At 36.5% G+C, this 12,207-nt stretch overlaps 1 protein-coding gene across 1 annotated transcript; it reads right to left on the bottom strand.

The window, feature by feature from the left end:
* Nucleotides 1-125: 125 nt before the first annotated feature.
* On the bottom strand, nucleotides 126-4,985 carry EMB2804 (tubulin folding cofactor B). The gene is made up of 8 exons (XM_086653487.1): nucleotides 4,394-4,985; nucleotides 4,148-4,299; nucleotides 3,519-3,637; nucleotides 3,231-3,292; nucleotides 2,733-2,774; nucleotides 1,690-1,823; nucleotides 1,208-1,277; nucleotides 126-605 (listed from the first exon to the last, which is right to left on the bottom strand). Exons 1-8 carry the CDS (start codon nucleotides 4,493-4,495, stop codon nucleotides 558-560), a joined length of 729 nt encoding a protein of 242 aa, XP_086509613.1. The 5' UTR covers nucleotides 4,496-4,985; the 3' UTR covers nucleotides 126-557.
* Between the last annotated feature and the right edge of the window lie 7,222 nt (nucleotides 4,986-12,207).

The following is a 12,207-nucleotide window of genomic DNA, read 5'->3' on the forward strand; positions in this document are numbered from 1 at the left end:
AAGGGTGCCATCGTTTTTGCAGAACCCCTGCTAATGAGCTTTCTAGAGAAAGAAATAGGTAAGTAGATAATTTTATAGTGAAAAGAATAGTACAACTCAAAAAAATATGAAAAGAATAGTAAAAGTGAAAAAAAAAAGTAACTCTTCCATATAAGCAGATTTACTAGATTGTCATAACTTTAGATTGTCATCACTTCAGGTTTACAAGCCAAGCTATCCCTTTTGAATCTATGGTGGTCACAAAAAGTGGGTGACATTCCATAATCAAGAAAGGGAAAATCAAATCATTGAGAAAATATATAAACATAGATCTTCTACTAATGGAAACACTTGAACCATGGAATACGTACGAGTATGTTGATTTATGTATACTTGAAGGTTAAGTTAGACCTGCATCATAATGGTGTCTGCGTATTTTAAAGTTGGAAAAATGTACTTCAATCTCACACTAAAATATTCGAAAACTTCAAATGTCAGAATGATATACTGTTAGAGACAAAAGAACAACACGATTTGCAAGGCGATACAGATGAACCCCCTTGCTTTTTATGGCATCTTCATATTTCATCATCCTCAAAGGGATCTTTCTCAGGGTAGTCACCAACCTGCAAAACCATAATTCATGAATAATAAGCTTCTTTCTTATTCTACACCTTCATTCTAGTTTAGCATTTATTATGTGCATGTCATCTTCTAATTTAAGTGGGAACATGTTTTCGATAGCATAGATTCATAAACTAGTTCAAGAGGAGGGTTCTTATCACACAATTACTCCTACGCGGTTAGTCACAAGATGGTTCGTTTCTCTCTTATCTAGTTTGTCTTCCTCTTCAGCTCTAATTATTTGACACACTCGGACACTCGTATAGAATCCTCTTAGGGAAAGTGAGGCCATAGTAGAACCAAATACCCTCAACTGTGTTCTTTACCGTCTACTCAGGTGCAGGGTGATGCAGGGAGATTTTCAGAAGATTTTCTGAAAAAGTTTTAGGCGAAGATCTAATTCTTTTTGGAGATTTCCGCTGCGTCACAGGGTTCATCCCAAAGTTCTTCATTATCTTTATAGAATTTATTGGAGTGGATACCTCATTTCGTCGAGTTTAGAGTTAGGTTTGCCTACTTGAGACAACAGGCTTACTCTTAACCTAGAAAAGTAATAAAATATCTCAGAAAGTACACTGTATTTCTAGGGAAGGGATATACAGACCTTTACTTTGTCTGGTCTCACCATGGCACCGTGAAGTTGGGGACATTCGAAGTAGCGTTTTCCTCTCACCCTACAAAATGAAAAATCACAATTGTGTATGTATAATTATCAAACAACGAGAAGAAAATGCAAAGAAGATAATCTTGAAGCAAATTCGTAAGGTGGCTGACAAGATACACATCAGATGAAGATAGGAAAATAATATTAATCAATCTCTCATAAAGAGGTGTCTAGCCTAAGGGGATGGGTCTGGTCTGTATTTGACTGGGAACGAACAACCTCGTTTGGGTTTCTTTTTGTTTGCATGAAGGTGAAATCCTAATTCTAACGGGAGTTTAGTTGTTTCAAAAAAGTTCCTAACCAGTACTACTTTCCTAGCATCTATTGCAGAATGAATACAGATTATTCCATAAGAAGTTCATAAGAATGAATTACATTCTCTAGAAATATAAACTAAGAATTTGAGTAAGAACATTTCATACATTCCATCATGTTTCCCCAACGGTTCGTCGTATTGCACTCCAATCCAAAACCCAGGCGCAATATTTTCAGCTCTACCAACAAATTTGACAACCCCTCTTTTTTCTCCAGGTTCAACTTCACACCTATCTCCTACCTATATGAAGACACAGTTGCATTATAATATATTCAACAAAAAACAAAATGGTACAGTAAATACTTCAAACTAAAGAAGAACTTAGTAAGCGACAGATACAGTTTATCTGTAAGAATAGGCCTAACATTTTCATTTATTTCCTTCTGTCAAATGAATTTCTAATCATTACATGCTGGATTTGATGTCGGTATGTCATTGGTCCTGCTTAGGTGTTTAATTTCAAGTTCCTTCATTATAATGGAAGTTCCAATAGAATTACAACTGATAGTAAATAAACAACCCATAAACTCATTTAAGTAGGCTATCCATGCAATATGAAACCACAATGTATGTTATGCACCTTTTTGATAATTATCTAGGGCGAAATTCTTTTATTTTAGCTCAGGATTTTCACGGCCATCAACTAAGAAGCTGCAGACTAGAGCTGAAAAATTTCTCTGATTCAAAGTAACATGAATCCCCGAACTGCCATTTTCTCTCAGTGTGCTACTTATCTTTTCTCTAAAACCAAGTTAATCCATTAATTATACTTTTTACAATCTCTCATCACTTAATGCAATATAGTTTATCTTCAACCTCTAATGCCACAAGCAAAAACTAGTCCAATTAATATTTAAAAATTAGTGTTAATAGAAACTAATAGTCTAATAAAACATCAGTGTTGAACATAGTTGTAACCAACTTACATATGTCTGTTACTATTCCCTTATCTATTTAATATATAAAGGATATAATATTATACTTGACAAATGAGCACTGACACGCTCAGCATGGGGTGAAGGTAGATTCATTTTTTGTACCAAACAAGTACATCCCCAAAACATTTCATGGTAGATATGATAGCTGCCAATGGAAGGAAAAGAAAACTAAAAGAAAGGAACACAAATTGAACTGACAGAGATTTCTAACCTTGATATTTGCACAAAGGTCTTCCATGTAGTTATCTGATATCTGCAGACAAAATCCATATCAATTAATGCAACACCATGGTCCAAAACTTCAACATATTTCCTGCTCTGTTTATATTTTGGTGGTAACCTGGGGCTCTCTAAGGGTGTTTACTTGTTTCAAAGATGTTTTGCTCAATCAAATGTCTGAATTTGTTTGAGATTAGGTACGAGTTCCTACCAAAGACACCTCAGAATGATATCTGAACCTTGTTATAAATTCTTTCGACCGACACTTGTGCATCCATTTCGCATCATGTATGTCAACTTCGACTTATAACTTTAGTGAAGAGATAGCATAATATATAGAGGCTACTACATGGTATACATCGAACGGACAAAGTGTTGGCTGATTTTAAAGCAGTAATAAAAAATTGGTTCACATGGTAATCAACCTTAGAAGTAAAGATAAGATGATCTTGATTCTTAAGAATGCTAACAATAAAACTTAGCGGCTTACTTTACTCGGTACAATTGATGGGTTTTGAGAAGCCATTTTTTCCTTGAATTTTCTAAAAGTACCTGAAACATTCGTGAGCTGTTAATGAAAAATCCAAGAAGGAGAAATACAACGTACACAAAAGTTAGAAAACAAAACATTTTCTTTACGTAAAGTAAGAAAGACCAGGAAAATGAGAAGTTGAAAAGAAACAAAAAGACATTTCCCCAGTACAAGGAATACTGACCAAGACCCAAGCTCAAAAACCTAATAATCTCTCAAGATTGACCCTAATCAAATGAAACTCACCACCTAGTTTGTCATAGGCTTCTTCAGAAATTGAGTATTTCTCTACCAATGAAGTATCTTCCAGCCAGCCACCAGAGGTTACTGAAGAGGGATCCAGATCTACTATATGTAATCGGAACCTTCCATAGATTAGAACAAGTTGATCAGATAAGATCATTTAACACACATAAGAAGCCACACTAAGAAAAACTTTAAACATGAACTGGGGTATAAGTTGGCACTAGTCCAAATTCTTCCCATTCGTACAGTTTACGATATAGACTTGTACTCATATTATACTTAGCCACATCAAATTTCCGAAATGATAGCCAGTAGCCACTTTGGTTTGTAAATTGTAACCCTTCCATGAAAAAAACAAATAGGAACTTGGGTTTTCAAAACTTTCATTATATCTTGATGGCATTAAACATGGGAAGAACACTTAAAATGAGTGCTAGTTTAAACTGATTCTAACCCCAAATGGTTTCCTATATCAGAAAAAGATATTTCAAACAACACTCACAATTCTTTTTTATCATAAACAAAAACAACTTGATAAACCTATCAAAGCAAGCTATATGATAAAATGTTAGATCATTGAATGGATAAGGTAAATTTGTATAAAGAGATGAAGTAACTAACTAACTAACCCATCATGTGGAGAATAAAACCCAAATGGTCTTGAAATGTCATTTACATCTGAAACTTTAGAACCAGTCTCATCATAAAGCTCAAGTGACATTGATTCAACAGAAGTACCACATTTTTTCCAGAGCTTTTCTTTCACAGATTCCACACTCATCTGATTATCAAATCAAGATACCAACATTTTTGTTAATCAAATTAGTTTGCAGATTTATATTTAGAGAGAGAGAGAGAAAGGAAGAGAGTAGTACCTGGAGAGAGAAACGAACATCTGATGAGAAGGTCTTGAGATTAGAATGAGTTACTCGGACAAGGACTGAATCGTCTCCCTCAATTTGTAACTTATTAGCCATCACTTCCTTCTTCCTTCCTTCCAAGCAATAATAATACAAAGACGATTTGAAAGAGTGGAAATTCTGTTTCAATACCCTTGAAAATTCCACTCTTTCTAACTTGAGATTTGTAAATCGTAACCCTTCAGTGTTGTTACAAAACTCTGTAACCCTAATTCAACCGAGCTTTAGGTCAAGGATGAAACAAGACGAAGAAAAAATGATTAAAACCCTAACTTGACCGAGCTTTGCTTCAGCCGAGCTTTGCTTTGGAGTTCTCTGCGCTTTCTCTCTCTAGAGATACGGTTTGTGAAAAAAAAATGTGATTCGGGGAAGAAAATAAGCCGAAATTCTAAAGGCGCTCTTTAAATGCCTAACTTATACAACCTTCTAAAGGCACTCTCCTGATTTTCCAACTTCTCTGTTGAACAAACTTTGATTCCACATTTCAGCAGCTCCATTTATCTGGACGGGAAGAAAAACATGGTTTTCACGTCCAGATACTTTTGCAAGCATCAAACAGACCCTAAAACCCCCTAATATAAACGAATTTTGAGAGGGAGAGAGAGTAAGGATGCCCCTAAAAGCGTCTATAGTTTTCACTCAGACCCGCCTTCACTCTTGGCACTTTTCGTGAGTCTCGGGCCGAACAATCCGAGGCAATAATAGAGTAGTGGTGATGCATGTGTGTTGGTGGTGTTGAATTTGTGGCGGTTATGGCAGTCGCTAGTGGCGCGTGGAATTATGGTATTGGTGGTGGTGGAGGCGGTGGAATGAATTATGAAGGTAGTGTTGGTTCGGTCGGTGGGTTTGTTAGTATAGTTGTGGTAATGGTGGTGGCAGCATAATGGTGTTAGTGTTAGTGTTGGTGGTGGAGTGACAATGGTGGTGGTGTTTGGTGAGAGTAACGAGATCAATTGGTGGATTTATTGTTGTTCCTCTGGTTATCAGTCGATAAGTTGATTTGTCTCTGTCTTGTCTTGTGTAAGACAGAGTTTCCTTTCTCTACTTCGTATAGAGATAGACTGTAAGCGAATAATGATTTATCAGTATTCCTTCTTTCGGATTAACCGAGTTAGACAAACGTTAATGTAGTCGAGGCGAGAATAAATTCTCTTTCTTTAAGATATTTTACACCCCGTAACAGTACCAAGCGTTAGGGTGTATGCCTTCGGGATACAACGACTTTCCTTTCAGAATGTTAAGATGGTACTTCTATATTCTGAAAGCGGACGAACCTTCGTAAGTATTATGAGCTCTTGGACTTATGTGAATGATCTTCTAGACGCTTTAAAAATTCACTCGAAACTTCTTTTTTCTTCTAGATATTCTAGGCAAACCAGAACCTCTAGAATTACTTCTCAATCAGATATTCTAGACAAACCAGAACCTCTAATTGTTAGAAGAGAAGAGAAGAGAAGAAGAGAATGAATTTTGATGTCCTAGACGCTTTATGATTATCACTTCACACAAAACTTCTTTCTTCCTTTTTCTAGATATTCTAGGCAAACCAGAACCAGAATTACTTCTCAATCAGATATTCTAGACACACCAGAATCTCTAATTGTTAGAAGAGAAGAAGAGAATGAATTGATGTGAAAAATGAAGTGGGTTTGGGGTGTTTAGATAGGAATCGAATGGGTATATGTGTCTGTTGGGGTTAAAGGGACATATCCTTTCAAAAGAAAGGGCTTAAGTTGAAATAACTGCCTCTGTTTGAGTCGACAGCAAAGTGGAGCGTCGGATCTTTCTCAAACACTCGGGTGGAACGCCCACCGTTAGATGGCGCTAGACAAATCCCGAATCCGTGCCTAACAAATGAAGAAAGTAATGGCTGGATTAAAAGATTGAAGTCGTCCCACTCGGTGCCCGACGCGGAGGATGCGCAGGCCCTTGGATCACGTTGATCCAACGCGTGTGGCGTGATCCCACCGTTGTCCCGCTCGTTATAACGCGATGCCGTCAGATCTTGCAAATTCCCGCGGACTGAACGCCAACCGTCCAGATTTGGATGCGCGTGCTTTGCTCAAATAGCCCCCAAAGTGACTTTTCCAACTTGACGCTATAGTCCCTATTTCAATCGATCATCGTCTAACTTTAGACTTGAATTTTTCATTCATCCGGAATCGGATTCGAGTGATTCTTGGCTCTAAGTTGAAGAGCTCGAAGAGACGAATGCAATTACACATTCCATTTCTGAGTTTGACGAGTCGGGTCGAGCCCAAATTGGCTCTGATTCTAACAATCCCCCACATGAATGAAAATTCGAGGTTTACTATGATACAAACATACTATACTGATATACTGACACTAGAAGAGCTCATATGCGGAACTTCGCTGCACCGGAAGACGGTAGTCTTTCGACTTTGAACCTTTCCTATTGAATAACTACAAGGACGACAGTGAACTTATCGTCTTAAACTGAGTCCTGGAAATTGTAAACCTAAATAGCTATCACACAGCTAATCCCTTACCTACTTGGGTTCTCGGTAGTGTTCATTTCGGCCCTGAACAATTCCGATTTCATGTGTTCTTTAGAGAAGTCGGCCTAGACGACCTTCCCACGAAACCGGTTGTTGGGTTTTACACCCTTCTACTAGTGTTTATAGCGGAAATAAGATATCTAATGTCTACACTAGTATTCCCAGGATCACATGCATAAACCCATAATAATACTAAGTAAAACTAGAAAGATAAATACCTTATTCGCTAGTTTTCCCTCGAACTTTTCCAATTGCTTATGAGAAGACCAAGAGCTTCAAGCGTAGCTCCTCTACTTGGGACAGGAGCAATCAACTTGATCTCCCACCTTGTTGTTTAGCTAGCACACCAATGGTGGTTGGAAGAAAAACTTCTTTCTTCTTGACTAGATAGATAGTTAATGGGAATCAGCTCACTTTCTCCTCTCTACTTGATATGGTAGAGTAAGAAAGCTTAGAGAGAAATTCCACACCTTATTCTCTAATAAGAATCCACCTCCTTTTAGGTTTCCTAAAACACCCTTTAGTATAAGATTTAAGGAAATTGTCGAAAATAATAACTATTGATATTTTCTCAATTCCCTAAGGAGATGACGTCCAAACCCAGCCAAAATTGACATATTTAGTGTTCATAACATAAGGAAACGTCGCTCCAAAAATCAGCCCAATCCGAGCCCTAAAAGTGCCCGAATCGGCCTAGGCCCAAAAACCCTGTTTTTGGCCCTTTTGTACTATCTTTGCCTAATTCCTTTTTAGGCCTATGAGATATGTTTATGGGACATTCCTATTGTTATATCTCACTCCCACTAGTCATATCCTAGACCAATTTGACACTCTTATGTGTAACCCGTTGTAGGATCCGATCGAAGTTAGCCGCGAATTACTTCGTAATTCGACGATCGTAGTTGGTCTCTAGCTACGACTCTACGATCCCTAAATCAATCGGACTTGATGATCTTCCACATCAATTGTCCTTTCCGAAAAATTGTTCGCATTGTCACCTTGGTCGAAGGACATCCTTCAACTCCTTCGGACTCCCACTTGGACTTAGAACAAGTACAATGCTCGATTCCCATGTCACTTAGTATCCCATCTGATACGTCACGTCATTCAGACTTTCTTGATCTCGAGTACAACTGTCAAAACAAATGATTAACTTTTAATCCATTTGAGCACGACCATGCATTTTCAGTTGTTGCTCGTCAAGTGGCCCGAGGACACTGTATCCTAACATATTTAGGAAGACATAATCCATTCTTGCGCTCCCACTCAACTTCATGTCTATCCCGTCCTTCCCAGTATCCGTTTTTATAACCTCGTTTTACGGCGCGGCGTTTAATGGAACCAAAGTCGGACATTCCTTACATTAGATGAGCTGAGCACTCATGTTTTGAGGAATCTCTCCAATCTTGTCTTTTGAGAAGTATTTGACGTTCATCAAGAGTGATGTACTTCTCATTAGAGGGTTACCCAGTGTGTAAAACTTTTACACACCCACGTAGTCGAATCGAATACACTATTCATATAGTCCATGAAACTGCGCTATCCCATCGACTCCCATGCTAGTCTTCGTGAATCATTGTTGTCCATGCAATGATCTGGACTAGGGATTTGACAATAAATATTCCAAGTTCACTTAATAGGGTTTCATTCATCAGATCACGTATCTGACAAACCTATTCGGAATGTTTTATTGTCTATGGACTGTCGTTTAAATACTAAACCAAATTTAGACGATTTGCGAAATAACTCTATTATTTCTGATAACGAGAGTTGTAAATCTGAGCCTCTTCCGTAAAACTCTTTTTACCCACTCAGTTTTACTTGTCGAGGTTTATTCTAAATTTACCTCATGCCTTAGACTATGTATGAATCTCATACTGTGTCTTAGGTGACAGTTTAGTTTGACTATCGTGGTAGTCGGTTTTTAAACTTTGATTATTATCAATTAATTTGAAGATTGCTACCTTCAACCTTGATAATTTATAGTAATCTTTACTAGAGTTAAGGCTTTTAATTTCTTATGTAGAATTTGCAACAGTTATGGGTTAACCACTTTTAAGCATACTGTCCTTCCATGTCTGGAAGTTTGCTATGATGACTTGTTCAACGTGTGTGGTCCTTTTATTGAGTCAGTTTGTTACTGTTATACAACATCCTATGTCGCACTCAATATTTTGTATGTACTCTGCATACGGACCCGGAAGGTTTGTTTCTCCCACTTACCTTCTTGAAACTCGTGATTCAAGTTTTTTCTTCATTCCTTAGGAATCAAACTTCTTTGATTGCCTCTATGAATCGAAGGTTCTAACTCTTGCTTGCTTTTAATCCGTCGATGGATTTCTGAAGCATGCTAATGGACACAACTGGACTAGAGGAATCTTATTCGTCTTGTCTGGTTTCGGAAAACATGAATGTTTCCATCCTTCTCAGTTTTCAATTCCGGAAAACTAATTTAGGTCTTCCGTTAACTTAAATTATCAAGCTACATGTCTTGATGAGATATGGAGTCCATGATGATTTTTGGCTTCTAGCCAAAATCTAGAGTCAGTTTTCGTCACTGCGCAGGTCTTTTATCTCTTCGGAAATAACCTTTATCTTCTGAATCTTTGAGATTTTTCTTTTGACCTTAAGGACTTTTTAACTACAATTTGGAATGTTCTCAACAACTTTAAGATATTCCTTTAGAGACACTTTCAACTACTTTGAGAGTTCTCCTGCGAATTACATTCGCTTTTGTGCGGTAGGTTTTTAAGATCCAATCTTTACCTTTTCCTTTTCCGAGGAACCACGGTTTTACTGTCTTTCAACAGTTGTGTTGCTCTTGGTCGAACTTAATCGACCCGTACATTTTTCATGATTGTTCTTCATGACTCTTCATGACTTTTTTCATGGTCGAATTAATTCGACTTGTACTTTTCTCCCACTTATTCTTGTAATAATTAGTACTTTTCTCCCAGATTACTAGGTGTGCTAATTACTATAAAAATACTATCATGAGCAACAAACACTTGGCTCTCTTGATTGCTTGTGGAAAAAGCCCAAATTTCTTCTAAAGAAATTGCGTCAGACTTTTAAGCTAATTTTGTATCCCTGTAGATGTTTTTACACGAGATTTTAGCTTTCAGACGGATGTTGGTAAATGTGTGAAACAATCGTTTCTAGACTATGTCCCAAAATATTCGGAAGACTGGCTTAAACCCATCATGAATCATGCATAGCAGTGTTCGATTTCTCCCACTGAATCCACCATCCCTCAGATGTGTTCCATGCAGTGAGTTAGGAAACGGTTTCTCAATTCCTTTGATGGTTATCAAGTGTTTGACTCAAGTTTTCACCACTCCAATCTAACCAGATGGCTTGAACTCTCTTGTCAAAGTGATTCTTTACTTCGGTTTGTACTTTGTTTGAACCTTTCAAACATTCCGACTTCACACTTGATGACTTGCATGTTTCCGTACTTCATTTAAGTTTGCCAGTGTACGTTTTGAAGTTTCTCTCGTTAGTTTCTGCAAGTAAACTTATAGGTCTGCATAACACCGTATGTAAAGAAGTTCCTATAGATTTAACAAGGTAAAATTTTTTCACTGTTTTGCTATTATTTTCCCTTTCAATGTTCCCTTCAATTTTTGCTATATAGTACTACCTCACTTATTACTCTCTATTTTTAACAGATAGAAAAAATGTGTTGAAGTAGTAAAGAGGAAGTAAGGGGACATAGAAGAATACATTTTTTTTCATGTTTAATGACCTTATGTTCAATTGCTTTTTTGGTTTTGGACTCGAAAGTAATGGATGTCTACTTCCCGTCCAACGATTAAGTTTGGCCTAATAAAATAACATATAAAATGTTAATCGGAAAGGTCACATTAGTATCACTTTATAGACAAGTTGAATTTGAGTTGTCTGGTAACGGTAATCATATTTGTAAATATTCACTACTATCTTATACTTTAATTGTAGATATCTGCAAATTCCAGGAATTTTCTTTTAGTTTGTGTGATCTTGATTTTTTTTTTTAACTTGTGATTGCAATATGTTTGTATTTGATTTTTTTTTAAGATAAAGTATTGATTTTGTTCTTCCTATGAAAGTAAGTACTTTTTATATTCTATTGAATCAAATAAAAAAGAGATCTCATATAGTCCCTACACATTCAAGGACTAGAGGTCCAGATGTTAGTTAATATCTGTCTGTGTGCAACTCTCATATCAATAGACAATGAGGGTATTGGAATGAGAGTTTGGAAAGGCACACATGTCTCTAGCTAAATCTTTTGTTTGAATTTAGTTGAAATTTATGAATTATACTTGTTAGGGTTATTCAGTTCTGTTGGGCAGAGCAATAATTGTTCCTTTTCAATTTGCCTTTAGGGAAACTTCATTTTTGTTTCTTTTTCTTCACATTGGTGCAAACTCATCTTGATATCATGTTGGGTTATGTGCCTGATGGCTAACCCAAGAGTGTTTCAGGCCTATTTGATGCAATTGCATAAACAAAGTTTAGACAAGTTACTCTGATAGTCTAAACTTATTTACGACAATCAATGTATGTTTCAAATCTTCAAAAAGTTAATTATATTTTTATTTTCTACATTTGAATTTCAACATTCAAAGACTGTCTTTTGATGTTGGGCATGCAGTCCAGATCTTAGAGGAAGCACGCCAAATTATATAGAAAACACATATCTTCCTACATAATTTGATGACAAGAAATCAAAATTTGTGTGTGATATCTATAACTTAACTTCCACCCTGTGCACTTTTTAAATTTCTTTTTGCTGTTGCAAGATGAGCTTGTAGTTTTGTTGCTCCCTATATTCTCATTTTAATATTTTACTATACTACATCTGGAGTTAAGAATAGGTAACTGTGTAGTTAGATTTTTCATATATATGTAATTAACAACTTTTCCTCATTGCAAGATAATTAATTTTGCAACAACTTTTCGATGATATTCTTTTTAGATTATTCCCTCTATGAGTTTGTTATACACATATTTATATACATACATTTAGCGGAATGGTTGTCTTACTATTTATCATATGCCACCAGATATAAGTGGTAGGAGGAGCAAAGGAGATGTGGTACTTTTAAGTTAAATTTCGAAACCAACTGGGACAAACAACTCGAGTGTAAATTTGTTATGAGACTATAACTTAACGGCGTGATCCAGGGTTTGGTTTAGTTAGTAAAGATGCTTCAGAATATATTGTGTGTTCAAAGTTATTTGATTGGTAAGTTCTGTCTTCAT

This window comes from Eschscholzia californica, unplaced genomic scaffold, assembly GCF_041429995.1.
Source record: "Eschscholzia californica isolate CP2 unplaced genomic scaffold, dmEscCali1.0.p SCAF_1, whole genome shotgun sequence".
In the NCBI taxonomy this organism is placed as follows: Eukaryota; Viridiplantae; Streptophyta; class Magnoliopsida; order Ranunculales; family Papaveraceae; genus Eschscholzia; species Eschscholzia californica.

Excerpts from the sequence above, each read along its gene's own strand:
- EMB2804 (XM_086653487.1), bottom strand. The coding sequence starts at position 4,495 with ATGGCTAATAAGTTACAAATTGAGGGAGACGATTCAGTCCTTGTCCGA. Across the intron at positions 1,824-2,732 it reads ACCTTTGTGCAAATATCAAG|GTAGGAGATAGGTGTGAAGT; the intron begins GTTAGAAATCTC and ends GTCTTCATATAG. Across the intron at positions 606-1,207 it reads TGAGACCAGACAAAGTAAAG|GTTGGTGACTACCCTGAGAA; the intron begins GTCTGTATATCC and ends ATGGTTTTGCAG.